General features: G+C 41.9%; 1 protein-coding gene across 1 annotated transcript; it reads left to right on the top strand.

The window, feature by feature from the left end:
• Window positions 1-413: 413 nt before the first annotated feature.
• rab38a (RAB38a, member RAS oncogene family) lies at window positions 414-7,894 on the top strand. Its single transcript, XM_017683053.2, has 3 exons — window positions 414-996; window positions 6,770-7,050; window positions 7,674-7,894. The coding sequence occupies exons 1-3, from the start codon at window positions 774-776 to the stop codon at window positions 7,824-7,826; spliced, it is 657 nt and encodes a 218-aa protein (XP_017538542.1). The 5' UTR covers window positions 414-773; the 3' UTR covers window positions 7,827-7,894.
• Window positions 7,895-14,045: the final 6,151 nt, after the last annotated feature.

Below are 14,045 nucleotides of genomic sequence, written 5' to 3'. Positions count from 1 at the left end.
CTCCCACTCATTGAGGACTCACTCACGGGCGCCCTTGGCTGATTAGCTGTCCTGTTTTTAATATAACGGGAGAAATAGGGAGTGGCCAGGTTCCTCATAAACCAGCTCTGGAGATATTCTTAAAGCTGTAATTTAGTAGTTGGTGTGTTAGAGACACTCATTAAACATCAGAAACTGATTTGCTTGTGTTTGCTCCCTAATGAAGCCACTCTGCTCTGATTTTTTTCAGCATTTTGAGGCCTCATGGGCCCTTGGGGTCAAATGTGGTCAGAAACATGTGACTTTTTGACCTCAGTCTCATGCCTCACTTGCTGGTCACAAGTTTTTAGCTCCTCCTTCCTCCTCCTCCTCTTCCTTCTCACCCTCTTTCTCTTTCCTCCTCCTCCTCCTCCCATCCTGAACGAGTAGGAGGGCATTCCAGACATATTCTCTCTCACTCCTTCATTCACTTCTGGACATACCGCGTGGCCTGAAGCACCACGACGGCATTCCACAGCGTCCACCAGCGTCCAGCAGCATCTATCAGCATTCACCAGACTCCATTAGCCATCAGTGTCCAGCAGTGCCAAACAGGGTCCACCAGCGTCTACTAGTGCCCGGCAGCATCGAGCAGAGTCCGCCAGAGTCCAACAAGAGCATCAGTCAGCTTCTATCAGTGTCCAGCAGTATCTAACTTTGTCCACCACCATCCACCAGTGTCTGTCAGTGTCCAGCAAAATTGCTCAGCATCTGTCAGCGGCATCCAGCGTTTGTCAGTGTCCAGCAGGTCCATCATGAACCAAAAACACCAACACCACCAGCAGCCACAGCAGAAAGAACACTTGTATAAAATCCTTGTTATTGGTGACCTTGGGGTGGGAAAGAGCAGCATCATCAAACGCTATGTCCACCACAACTTCTCCCCCAACTACAGAGCCACGATTGGAGTGGACTTTGCCCTAAAGGTGCTAAACCTGGAGCAGGAGACCATCCGACTCCAGCTGTGGGACATTGCAGGTAAAAACGCCCCTCAGAAACCAGCACTTATGACTGCAGACACTTAAAACTGTAAAATATACTGTAAATAGTACAGACATTACTGACCATCTCAGATACTTTAAACTGTAGAACAAACTATACAGTACAGACATTACTGACCATCTCAGATACTTTAAACTGTAGAACAAACTGTAAACAGTTTAGACATTACTGACCATCTCAGATACTTCAGACTGTAGAACATACTGTAAACAGTACAGACATTACTGACCATCTCAAATACTTTAAACTGTAGAACAAACTGTAAACAGTACAGACATTACTGACCATCTCAGATACTTCAGACTGTAGAACATACAGTACCGACATTACTGACCGTCTCAGATACTTCAGACTGTAGAACAAACTGTAAACAGTACAGACATTACTGACCATCTCAGATACTTCAGACTGTAGAACATACTGTAAACGGTACAGACATTACTGACCATCTCAGATACTTCAGACTGTAGAACATACTGTAAACAGTACAGACATTACTGACCATCTCAGATACTTCAGACTGTAGAACATACTGTAAACGGTACAGACATTACTGACCATCTCAGATACTTCAGACTGTAGAACATACAGTAAACAGTACAGACATTACTCACCGTCTCAGATACTTCAGACTTTAGAACATACTGTAAACAGTACAGACATTACTGACCATCTCAGATACTTCAGACTGTAGAACATACTGTAAACAGTACAGACATTACTGACCGTCTCAGATACTTTAGACTATAGAACAAACTGTAAAGATTTGAGACATTACTGACCATCTCAGATACTTTAGACTGTAGAACATCCCGTAAACAGTAAAGACATTACTTAGCTCCTGACTCTGCCACTGAGGGCTATAGCACATGACTAATGTTCACTTTTACTTAAAATAGTTTTAAGGAAGCTTTATTTAATTTGACCTGCTGGAAGTGGACAGATAATCAGTGCTTGTCTCAGGATTGTTCTGCTATGTGTTCTACTGTTCTAATGATACAGATTTATGCAATCAGACCACAAAATGGCCAGAGCTCATTCTCTTCAAATCTGGTGATCTGAACTGAAATGTAGTGCAGAGAAATGTAGGCTACATGTTTTTAATGAATATTTATCAGAGACTTTATAGCAGGATGGTGTAAATAACCTTTTCAGTGTTTGGTAGTGTTTGGCAATGAAGGGTAAGCTTAAGGACGTGGCTTCAATACCTGAATAACTACAACACTCAGCTACTTGTACATTAACAACAATCCTTGTCTCCCTGTTTTCTCAGTGGAATGTTCACTTACTTGGGTTCTAATTAAAATTGTCAGCTGCTTATGTACTGAATACTGTATTTTAATTAAAATAGTATTCTAGACATCTAGAACACTGGGGTAGTTGTTCTGAATCTAGAACACTGAGCTGCTTGTGTATATTGGAACACAACCTGTGTCTCCTCAAAGTCGCTGGACGTCTGGAATCCTCACATGAGAGTTCTTTGAGTCTCTCTGTCGCTTGCAGGCAGCCGAGCCTCGCACAGTCTGCCTTAGAGAGGTCATGTGTCTCTCGCTCATGTGAGAGAGATTTCCAGAGAGGAAAAGAGAGAGAGAGAGAGAGAGAGGGTTAATCTGTGTGAACATAAACAGATAAAAAATGAATGGAGATGCAATACGAGACACAAATCACACTGAATTAAAGAACCTGAATTATATTATATTATATTATTATTACTATAATATTATATTATAATGATTATAGTTAATCTGAATATTCTGCACACTTCCAATACCAATCTAGCTCCTCCTCCTCTGTGGCATGGTTTGTGTGTTCTCCTAATAATTTATGGTCCTACTCTCCAAATATACATGTTTTTTTTTTCAGAATATTACTCAGGAAAGACTTCAAACTCTCTATTTGAATTATCTAGAGATAGAAGAATAGTCTTTTAACAAACCACTTCTAAGCTTCTGACCAATCCAACAGCTTTCTGACCAGTCAGAGACTCTGACCAATCAGGGCAAAGCTTCTGAGCAATAGCACAACGTTTTGACCAGTCAGAGGCAGCTGTCTGACCAGTGAAAGATGGCCTTCAAATCAATCATGGAGAGTCTGTGGACCAATCGGAGACAACCTTCTGACCAGGGAGACTCTTCTGACCAATCAGCCACAGCCTTCTGACCAATCAAAGACAGCTTTCGGACCAATCAGGGACAGCCTCATGAGAATTCAGAGACTGTAGATGTGTGTTATTGTGAAAGACACTGCAGTAAATGTTCACTCTGTTTTCACTCTTTTTCCCCATGTATTCCAAAATATAAACAGTAATATTGTGTTATGTTTTTGTAATTGTTTTGTGCAGGTCCGACACCAGTGTAGACCATCTCAGGGTCACAGAATAACCTTATTACACACAGTGATCAATAATGTGACTGACACTATCATCCTCTATCGCAGATTTGTAGAGTAATATATGAATTTTATCCATCGATGTGGCTCTAACTGCATTTATTATACATTTGTATGGCTAATTGTGTTTGTGTTTTTCTTTTTCTGGCGGTTCCTCAATTCCTCATTTACTCATGAGTGAGATCTGAGATCAGAGTGAGGCTGATCTAAATTACAGCTTAGAGCTCAAAGAACAGAGGTTGGCTGAGGTCAAGGTACAGCTCTTTTTTACAAATGAACAGGAGCCTTGTGCTTCTCTTCTTTCTGGACATGTGCTGCATGAATAAGATTCTCAAACCTATTCAAGATCATGTGAATAAAAAGAGAGAGAAGAGCTTTTCTTCTTCATCGCTAAAGGGCACCAAGCAACATACAGCTTATTACTCGCCATTACAGTACAGACTATACAGACAGGATGCCCAAGGAGTCCTCATTCTCAGTAGGGTCAATGGTTCCTCAGATTCAATAGTGTCAGTGGTTCCTCAGACTCAATAGGGTGATTAGTTCAGTAGGTCAATAGTTCCTCTGGCTCAGTGGGGTCAGTAGTTCCTCAAACTCAATAAGGTCAATGGTTCCTGAGATTCAGTAGAGTCAATTGTTCCTCAAACTTAGTGCTGTCATTTGTTTCTGAGACTTAATAGGATCAATGGTTCCTCAGACTCAGAAAGGTCAGTGGTTCCTCTAATTAGAAGGGTCAGTGGTTCCTCAAACTCAATAGAGTCAATAGTTCCTCTGACTCAGTAGTTTCAATTGCTTGTCTAATTTAGAAGGGTCAGTGGTTCCTCAGAGTCAATAGGGTCCATGGCTCCTCTGACTCTGTAGGGTCAATAGTTCCTTGGATTCACCTGGATCAGTGATTCCTCAGACTAAGTAGGGTCAGTGAATCCTCTGAACCAGTAGGATCAACAGTTTAGTAGGTCAGTGGTTCCTCTGACTTAATAGTGTCAATGGGTCAACAAATTCACTTGGGACAATAATTCTTCAGACTCAGTTGGGTCAGTTGTTCCTCAGACTCAGTAGGGTCAGTGGTTCCTCAGGTTCACCTGGGTCACTGGATGCTCTGACTCAGTGGTGTCAGTGATTCCTCATACTCAGTAGATTTAATGGTCCATCAATGTTGGTTGTCATTGTTGGGTTCTACTTTGATCGAATAGTACAGATTAATTCAGGGAGACCTGTAGACAAACGTAAAGCACTGAAAAATGTATCAACAGACATTTTTGCATTATTGTGTAAATCACTTTAACATCATGTTTCAAGCATGTTTTTTCATGATGTACATTTTAGTCCCTCAACATTCACTCAACCCTTTAAGCTGAACACATTTGCCCCTTAGAAACATCTGGAATGTTCAGCAGGATCCAAATTTTCTTAAGAAACATGTCAAGGAAAAATATGAATTATTTACTTATATGGATGCTCCCAATCGTATGATTGCTGCCTTTGACATACAGGAAAAATGTACAATTCTGGACACTGGGACGTGAACTGAAACGCAGGATTGTCCTGGGAAAACCTGCACTTATGAGATTAGGGAAAAGCTACTTGAGACATTTTTTACATTTTTAAAGTTTTAATGAGGTGGCAGCTTCATTATTCTGTTATTAATATCATTAGACTATTAGTCTAATCACTGGGCAAGCCTCCATCTTCCAATCAACTGAATGAACTCTGGGCAGACACAGACGAGGACATTCCATCGAGAGAAGCTGCTGCATTACAGCTACAGTGGACGTGATTTTCATTATCAATGACAACTGAAGTTCTCATTCCAGTCCTCTGAGACAGTTCAGAGTTGAGCTATATTTACACTCTGAATGGGTAATCAAGGGCAAATGTTGTGGTTCTGGTGTGCTGGGAACTCCAGTAGAGCATCTGTGGATCTGATCACGGCTCCTGAGGCCAGAATTCAACCTCTACAGTTAAACTTCACAGTAACTAGTTGTCCTTTAAAGTGATAGTCTGGTCAAATATACACAGTTTGCCCCTCATGCTAGGCATCTTTGGAGTCTGAAGATTGCTTCATTTCTAGCACTGCAAGCTTCAGTCATCACATACTGGCCTCAGTCGTGTTAAGTTGGCGTCTAATTCACTGGCTTCTTATCAGAAATTTCTGTACCGCCTTAAATGGTGCACTTGTTACGGACGTTGCTGAACGAAAAATCGGTGTAAGTAGCAGGTGAACAGGAAGCCAACTTCAGCTTCTCGCCTCAGATCATGTGAAGTTGTTCAGTAATATTCATAGTTGTGTTCAACCTGCAGGTAAATCAGATTTGTCTCTCAGATCAGATCTTTTCAGTCGACTGTCCGCTCTGTTATTTGCGAGTGATCATTTGTTAACACTGTAATCTGTGATCAGTCACTCTGTTCAGAATTGACTCGTTTCTTTTTCTTTTCCGAGTTGAACAGCTACCCATCTTGTGTGTCTGATGCTGTTGCTTCTGCCTTGATCAGGTGCTGCTGTTCACCAGCCTTCTGGACCGGGTTAACCACCATGTCGTTTCTCACTGTACAGCACTGTGCAAACCTCATCTGCACAAACTGACTCAAACTATCTATTTAACCACTGCTCTCCACCTATTTTTCCCTGTTTCTGTATTTTATTATTTTTTTTATTATTATTAATATTTTATACTAATGCTATTTGCTAGCCAAGGTTTCTTGCTCTTGCTCTTAGAGAGTTTTTCTTGCCACTGTCATCATTGGCAACTCTCATGCGGGCTCGGATCCAACATTTCTGTAAAGCTGCTTTGTGACAACGCCTGTTTGAAAAAGTGCTAAATGAACTTTGACTTGACTTAACTGGATTTGTGTGTCATTCATTTGACATTCAGGATTTGACATTGTCGCTGTTTGAAATTCGATTTGAGCATCCAGACTGAGATGCATCTGTAAAAATCCGATTGGACTAGCATTTCAAACTGCCTCCAAATATGGTTTAGATCTGATTTGCGGTCCAGAATATCACATATTAATTTGGATCCAATCTGGATGTGATAAAAATCCGATTTGGGCTGCAGTCTGAACAAGGCGGGCAAGCTGGTTTTCTGACTGTATAACCATTATCTATAAAGGTGGACTAGATAGAACATTAAGGCTTGCTGGCTGTAACAGTCTAGCTATGCAATGTTCTTTTGAGGTGTGGAAACTGACATGGCTAGCACCATGTTTGGTTCTCTTTATCTGGATGATTTTGATAGTGGAAAATGTTTAAAAGAAAAAAACTTTTCTAAATTGGCCTCCATACATTTAGTAGAAAATGAAAGGCCTCCAGAGAGTCCAGAATACTGAGATGTTCTGACATTCCTGTTCCTCCCTGCAGGTCAGGAACGTTTCGGGAACATGACCCGCGTATATTACCGCGAGGCCATGGGCGCCTTCATCGTGTTTGACGTGACGCGTCCGTCCACCTTTGAGGCGGTGACGAAGTGGAAAGAGGACTTGGACGCTAAGCTCAGCCAGTCCAGCGGGAAACAGGTGGCCGCCGTGCTCCTTGCCAACAAGTGTGACCAGGGCAGGGATGTTCTCACCAACAACGCCATCAAGATGGAACAGTTCTGCCAGGAGAACGGGTTCCTCGGTTGGTTCGAAACATCTGCAAAGGTAAATCACAGCATTGTCTCCAAGGAATGTTGATCAGGCAGTGGAGAAAAGGTGTTCAAGACCATTAAAGGAGGGGACACAGGTTTCACTCTGCTGTATATCAAAGACCACAAAGACCCAACCAGCAGCAGATAAAGCAGAACATCTTAAAAAAACAATATTTTCAGTGTGAGAGTCATGACTCAATTCATGGGGTTGGTTGGCAGATGTTATGGGGATGGTTAGCATAATGATAAAAGGCTACTTTTTAAAGGAATTCAGCAGCAAATATTTAGAATTTTACTAGAACCTAAACTACAAATATTAACATTTCTTTCAATTAATTGTTAAAAATGATACATTATATCTAAATATTATATAGATATTAAAATTGTCAATATAAAAGACACGAAAGAAGCTGAAATAAAATCACACACACAAACCCTGTGTGACAGAAATGACAACCAGCAGGTAATCACACAGACACTTCCTGCTGACTCAAAGTCTCATGAATATGTAAATGTAACAACTCATGAATATTCAGTTAATAATTAATTGCACCCCTGCAGTGCATTACTGAGTGTGTAACTTTTGTTGTGTTCGAATATTCCTCTAATAATTTAACTCTCTCTCTCTCTCTTCAGGAGAACATTAATATAGATGAAGCTGCTAACTGTTTGGTGAAACACATCCTCGCTAATGAGAATGATCTGATTCACACTGAGATTCAGGACATCGTTTCACCCAAATTGGAATCAGGACGAGGGTCTTCATGCTCTGGCTGCTTCAGGTCCTAGAGACCCCCAAAAGACTGACAAATGCCCACCATTCACTTATTCACACAGTGGCTGTTTTCTGCATTACGCTCAAAGTTGGAAGTGGAACTGATCAGATTTTCTTTTTATTAATGTTAAAACTCTGTTAAAGGTTTAACTGTTTTAACTCAGAAGACTTTTCATCTTTAACTGTGATTAGATCACCTACAGTTCCGTAACCAGAGCTCAGTCTTTATAAACACACAGTGCTAATATTAGTTTACCCTGTTTTTAATTTACATATTCAGCATCACTGATGTAGATCTGAAGTGAAGAGAACATTAAGTTAAGTTAAAGTTAAGCGATTAGTTAACCCATCCGTGAAGTGAAACACCACATACACACTAGTGAACACACACACTAGGTGGAGCGGTGGGCAGCCCTATCCACGGCGCCCGGGGAGCAGTTGGGGGTTAGGTGTCTTGCTCAAGGACAAAACGTTGATACAAAATTCCCTTAAGCCGCCCCCTGTAGGCAGACAAGATTCATTTATGTTAACCTTCATGCTAGCTCACGTGGCTAACCAAGCTTATCTCTACATGCCTAGTATATGGCATTTATGGCATTAATCTAGCTAACCTAGCTCACTCAGCTAACGTAGCTCACTCGGCTAACATAGCTCATTGAGCTAACCTAGCTCACTCGGCTAACCTAGCTCACTCAGTTAGCCTAGGTCATTGAGCTAAACAAGCTCACTCAGCTAACCTAGCTCACTCAGCTAATCTATGGCATTTATGGCATTAATCAAGCTAACTTAGCTCACTCAGCTAGCCTAGGTCATTCAGCTAACCTAGCTCAGTCAGCTAACATAGCTCATTGAGCTAACCTATCTCACTCAGCGAACATAGTTCACTCGGCTAACATGGCTCATTGAGCTAACCTAGCTCAGTCAGCTAACATAGCTCATTGAGCTAACCTAGATCACTCGGCTAACATAGCTCATTGAGCTAACCTAGCTCATTCGGCTAACATAGCTCATTGAGCTAACCTAGATCACTCAGCTAACATAGCTCATTGAGCTTACCTAGCTCACTCAGCTAACCTAGTTCAGTCGGCTAACATAGCTCATTGAGCTAACCTAGTTCAGCCGGCTAACATAGCTCATTGAGCTAACCTAGTTCAGTCGGCTAACATAGCTCATTGAGCTAACCTAGTTCAGCCGGCTAACATAGCTCATTGAGCTAACCTAGCTCAGTCGGCTAACATAACTAATTGAGCTAAGCTAGCTCAGTCGGCTAACATAGCTCATTGAGCTAACCTATCTCACTCAGCGAACATAGCTCATTGAGCTAACCTAGCTCACTCAACTAACCTAGCTCAGTCGGCTAACATAGGTCATTGAGCTAACCTAGATCACTCGGCTAACATAGCTCATTGAGCTTACCTAGCTCAATCAGCTAACATAGCTCACTTGGCTAACATAGCTCATTGAGCTAACCTAGTTCACTCAGCTAACTTAGCTCACTTGGCTAACCTAGCTCAGTCGGCTAACATAGCTCATTGAGCTAACCTAGATCACTCGGCTAACATAGCTCATTGATCTTACTTAGCTCAGTCAGCTAACATAGCTCACTTGGCTAACATAGCTCTTTGAGGTAACCTAGCTCACTCGGCTAACATAGCTCATTGAGCTAACCTAGCTCACTCAGCTAACATAGCTCTTTGAGCTAACCTAGCTTAGTCGGCTAACATAGGTCATTGAGCTAACCTAGCTCACTCGGCTAACATAGCTCTTTGAGCTAACCTAGCTCAGTCGGCTAACATAGCTCTTTGAGCTAACCTAGCTCAGTCGGCTAACAAGCTCTTTGAGCTAACCTAGCTCTTTGAGCTAACCTAGCTCACTCGGCTAACATAGCTCATTTGGCTAACATAGCTCATTGAGCTAAGCTAGCTCACTCGGCTAACATAGCTCATTGAGCTAACCTAGCTCACTTGGCTAACATAGCTCATTGAGCTAACCTAGCTCACTCTGCTAACATGGCTCATTGAGCTAACCTAGCTCACTCTGGTAACATGGCTCATTGAGCTAACCTAGCTCAGTCGGCTAACATAGCTCATTGAGCTAACCTAGCTCACTCGGCTAACCTAGCTCAGTCGGCTAACATCGGTCATTGAGCTAACCTAGATCACTCGGCTAACATAGCTCATTGATCTTACCTAGCTCAATCAGCTAACATAGCTCACTTGGCTAACATAGCTCATTGAGCTAACCTAGCTCACTCTGCTAACATGGCTCATTGAGCTAACCTAGCTCACTCTGGTAACATGGCTCATTGAGCTAACCTCGCTCAGTCGGCTAACATAGCTCATTGAGCTAACCTAGCTCACTCGGCTAACCTAGCTCAGTCGGCTAACATCGGTCATTGAGCTAACCTAGATCACTCGGCTAACATAGCTCATTGATCTTAGCTAGCTCAATCAGCTAACATAGCTCACTCGGCTAACATAGCTCATTGAGCTAACCTAGTTCACTCAGCTAACTTAGCTCACTTGGCTAACCTAGCTCAGTCGGCTAACATAGCTCATTGAGCTAACCTAGATCACTCGGCTAACATAGCTCATTGAGCTTACCTAGCTCAGTCAGCTAACATAGCTCACTTGGCTAACATAGCTCTTTGAGGTAACCTAGCTCACTCGGCTAACATAGCTCATTGAGCTAACCTAGCTCACTCGGCTAACATAGCTCTTTGAGCTAACCTAGCTCAGTCGGCTAACATAGGTCATTGAGCTAACCTAGCTCACTCGGCTAACATAGCTCTTTGAGCTAACCTAGCTCAGTCGGCTAACATAGCTCATTGAGCTAACCTAGCTCACTCTGCTAACATGGCTCACTGAGCTAACCTAGCTGACCGGCTGATAGAGCTGTGTATGTAATTTGATTAAAAATGATCACAGTGTGAATGAACTGGAACCACCCACCCCCACCCCACCCACCCCAGCCCACCCACCCCAGCCTACCCACCCCAGCCTACCAACCCCAGCCTAAATTCACGCAGATTCAACTCATAGTTCTCTTTCTGTTTTCTGATTTATTGCCAGACTGTCACTTTAAGGGCTTTTTGCTGGTCACCTGACTGAGGTCTGTAGACTCTCAATGCTGGTATTAAAAAAATATTTATGTATTTTGATAAATCATGTTTTTAATGAAGAATGTTATTTATCCAAAACTCTGCTGTTCGTAGTGACGTCATCATCGTAATGTTGTGTTTTATTTATTACGGTATGTGTTGTGTGATATTTCTCTTTAAACAGTATATTGTATATGAAGCTATACAACTCTGTACATACTCCCGTGATTAAAGTGTTACTGTATATTAAGTATATTAGTAATACCGTTAAATATAGCGAGAAAATAAATACCATCTGTGACTGTGTGTGATTTACCTTTAACTCTCTGCTCAACATCGATGATCAAACATCGTCTCTCCATCTACATCATTTGAGCTCAGCTGTCTTTACACTGTGAGAAAGGGTCACGATAAACTGACCAATAGAAACGCTCCAAAGTAAGGTATAAAATCTCTACATTAACTCAGAAATTAAGAACTTTTTGTCTTCTTCTGTAAAGTTATAATTTTCTTTGGACAGTGATGATGAAAGCACGAAGTTCAAGATGTTCTAGGCATATTATGCTTCATGAAAATGTATTTCTATTTATTGTGTTTCTATTATATGTATATTCTATACATATATATCCCGCTTTATTAGGGGCACTGGGTCCCCCCTCACTCTCAGAGCAGTCACAGTTCTTTGTGGCGTGGATTCAACAAAGCGTTGAAATATTCCTTTACTGTAAAAATGAATGGATGTTCGAGGGTTCCTTTTGGGTTCCACAGCTTTCTCCACAAGGGGCCTCAAGGAAAATTTTTTTTTTGAACAGTGTGGTTCTCTGCTGAACGTAAGACAGCTGAGGCAAAATGTATGATGGAACCCATTAGAGATCATTAGACGTTCCTGCAAGACATTGTAGCCTTTAAGGGATCCTTCAATGACTCCATCAACTATACTCTCAGAAATAAAGGCACTAAACTAGACAGGGGCAGTGCCCCTTTTGTCACTGGGGTGGGACCCTCAAGGGTACACAGTACCTTTAGTCAGGCAACATAACTGTACCATATTTTCTGAGCTGTATTGACTCCACACACCCTGTCTTGTTTTATTGTTCTGTATTAAAACATTCGGTTATGAAAGGTACAATATGAGCTTTTTACCTGGAAAAACTTATTTAAGGGTTACAATCAGACCTTAAAAGCACAGTGGCACCTTTGAGGAAACATTTACATTATTTGTGCCATGATGACTGAGAAATGTACCTGCACAGAACCTTTATGTCTACAGTGTGGGGAGGTTTTTTGAGGCACCTAAAATAAATCGTTTAGTTCTCTGAGTACTAGATATTGTTGTATTGGATATCCTGAAATTACTGTAGGCTAGTAAGCATAACAAACTAAAAAACTCTGTTAGAACCCCTTACTTGAAGCAGTTGGGTACAAAAAAATCCGGGAAAAAAAGACCAAGTAAGACACAAATCCAATCCATGAAGCCAGAGAATTCACAATGAACAGAACAGAACCAAGAACAGTTAGAAAAAGACAATTAACACAGATGGTTGCAGGTCAGCTGAGAAAAATTAATAATGGGACGAGAGTGACCTCTGCAGGTACGAAGAGGAATGTTCTGGCATGAGGGTGATGATCAGCTGCACATTCATGCTGTGAATCTCCCGATTCACCACATCTCATTTCTCTCCAATCTATTTTCCTGCACATAGGGATCAGGGATGGGAACTGACCCTGTGAGGCCCCTAGACACAATAGTTTTTAGGGGCCCCAACAGTCCAACAGTAATGTGGAAAAAGAATGAGATGAAACAAAATGTCCCATTTATGTGCACTTTGATCACTATTAGGAATGCATTTCCTTTCTGAATATGAACAAATGTTGTCTTTTTCATGTGTGATATCCTGATATCTGTGCTTTTTGTAGGACGTTTGAGGATTTTTGTGTGAGATTTGAAACATTATCTTCATTTCTTTCCAAACTGAATCCTACAGAACATCATTAACCAGTTAACTGAGAAGAAGAAGTGATTGTCGAGCCTCTGTTGAAATATCCGAAGAAGGCCATGTTGATGAAGCCCACGTGGTGGTGTTAAGAGTTCCTCCCGGGAATTGAGTTAGTTAAGTTAAGCGATACTTTATTAATCTCACAAACGGGGAAATTCCACCTCCGCATTTAACCCAGCCATGAAGTGAAACACCACATACACAGTAGTGAATACACACACACTAGGGGGCTGTGAGCACACTTGCCTGGAGCGGTGGGCAGCCCTTTCCACAGCGCCCGGGGAGCAATTGGGGGTTAGGTGTCTTGCTCAAGGACACCTCAGTCATGTACTGTCAGCACAGGGGATTGAACCAGCAACCTTCCGGTCACAGGGCCAGTTCCCTAACTTCAAGCAATGGTGGTAGAAAGAGACTCTATGGGCTTTAGGGTTGGTGCGGTGCCAAAAATGGTAGAGTAGGGAGCAAATATCACGGAAACGGCCTGGGACGAATTGATGATATAACGAGAATGATCGTTTGGCTTCCAGCCCAGTTTTGGCGTACAGAGCGTTTTCCTGACCAGTGGCCATCACCAATCTGCCGTCACCAAAGCCTCAGGCTGTTTCCATATGTGCCAGTACATCATTCTCGTTATATCATCAGAGTCTCTTTCTACCACCATTGCCCCTACTCTTGAAGCACGGAGCACATTGTCAGTGTTTGGAGATGTATGACATATCAACATTTGGTGACTCAAGGCCCAAACATCCCAGAGATACAGGCCTTAGTAGTTTTGATGACTGACTTAGGAAAATAGACCAGTCGCCCAATCTGTTTCGGTGATGTCTGCCCCTAACTCCTTTCCGTTATATCACCTACTACATCATGCTACCATCAGGACTTACTACGTGTCCAGAGTGACTCTGTGGAGATTTTATCCATGATCCAGTTCAGAAAACCACAGATCGTACCTTCATTTAAAAGGCCACTTAAAATCCCCAGAGCGTGTTGTGTACACAAAATGACTAAGATAATAAGATCATATTACTGAAGGCTGAAGCTGTATTTCCTAAGCACAGCAATTTAAGTAAAAACAAAGCATTGCTAAAATCCTTTCATTTTTCAGCAATTTTTTTTGGCTTAAGGCTCGAACCAAA

Source organism: Pygocentrus nattereri, chromosome 17, assembly GCF_015220715.1.
Source record: "Pygocentrus nattereri isolate fPygNat1 chromosome 17, fPygNat1.pri, whole genome shotgun sequence".
NCBI lineage: Eukaryota > Metazoa > Chordata > Actinopteri > Characiformes > Serrasalmidae > Pygocentrus > Pygocentrus nattereri.
Note: the sequence above shows the minus strand (reverse complement) of the source record. Positions and strands in the feature narration are given on the sequence as shown.

Excerpts from the sequence above, each read along its gene's own strand:
- rab38a (XM_017683053.2), top strand. The coding sequence starts at position 774 with ATGAACCAAAAACACCAACACCACCAGCAGCCACAGCAGAAAGAACAC. Across the intron at positions 997-6,769 it reads CCAGCTGTGGGACATTGCAG|GTCAGGAACGTTTCGGGAAC; the intron begins GTAAAAACGCCC and ends TCCTCCCTGCAG. Across the intron at positions 7,051-7,673 it reads GGTTCGAAACATCTGCAAAG|GAGAACATTAATATAGATGA; the intron begins GTAAATCACAGC and ends CTCTCTCTTCAG.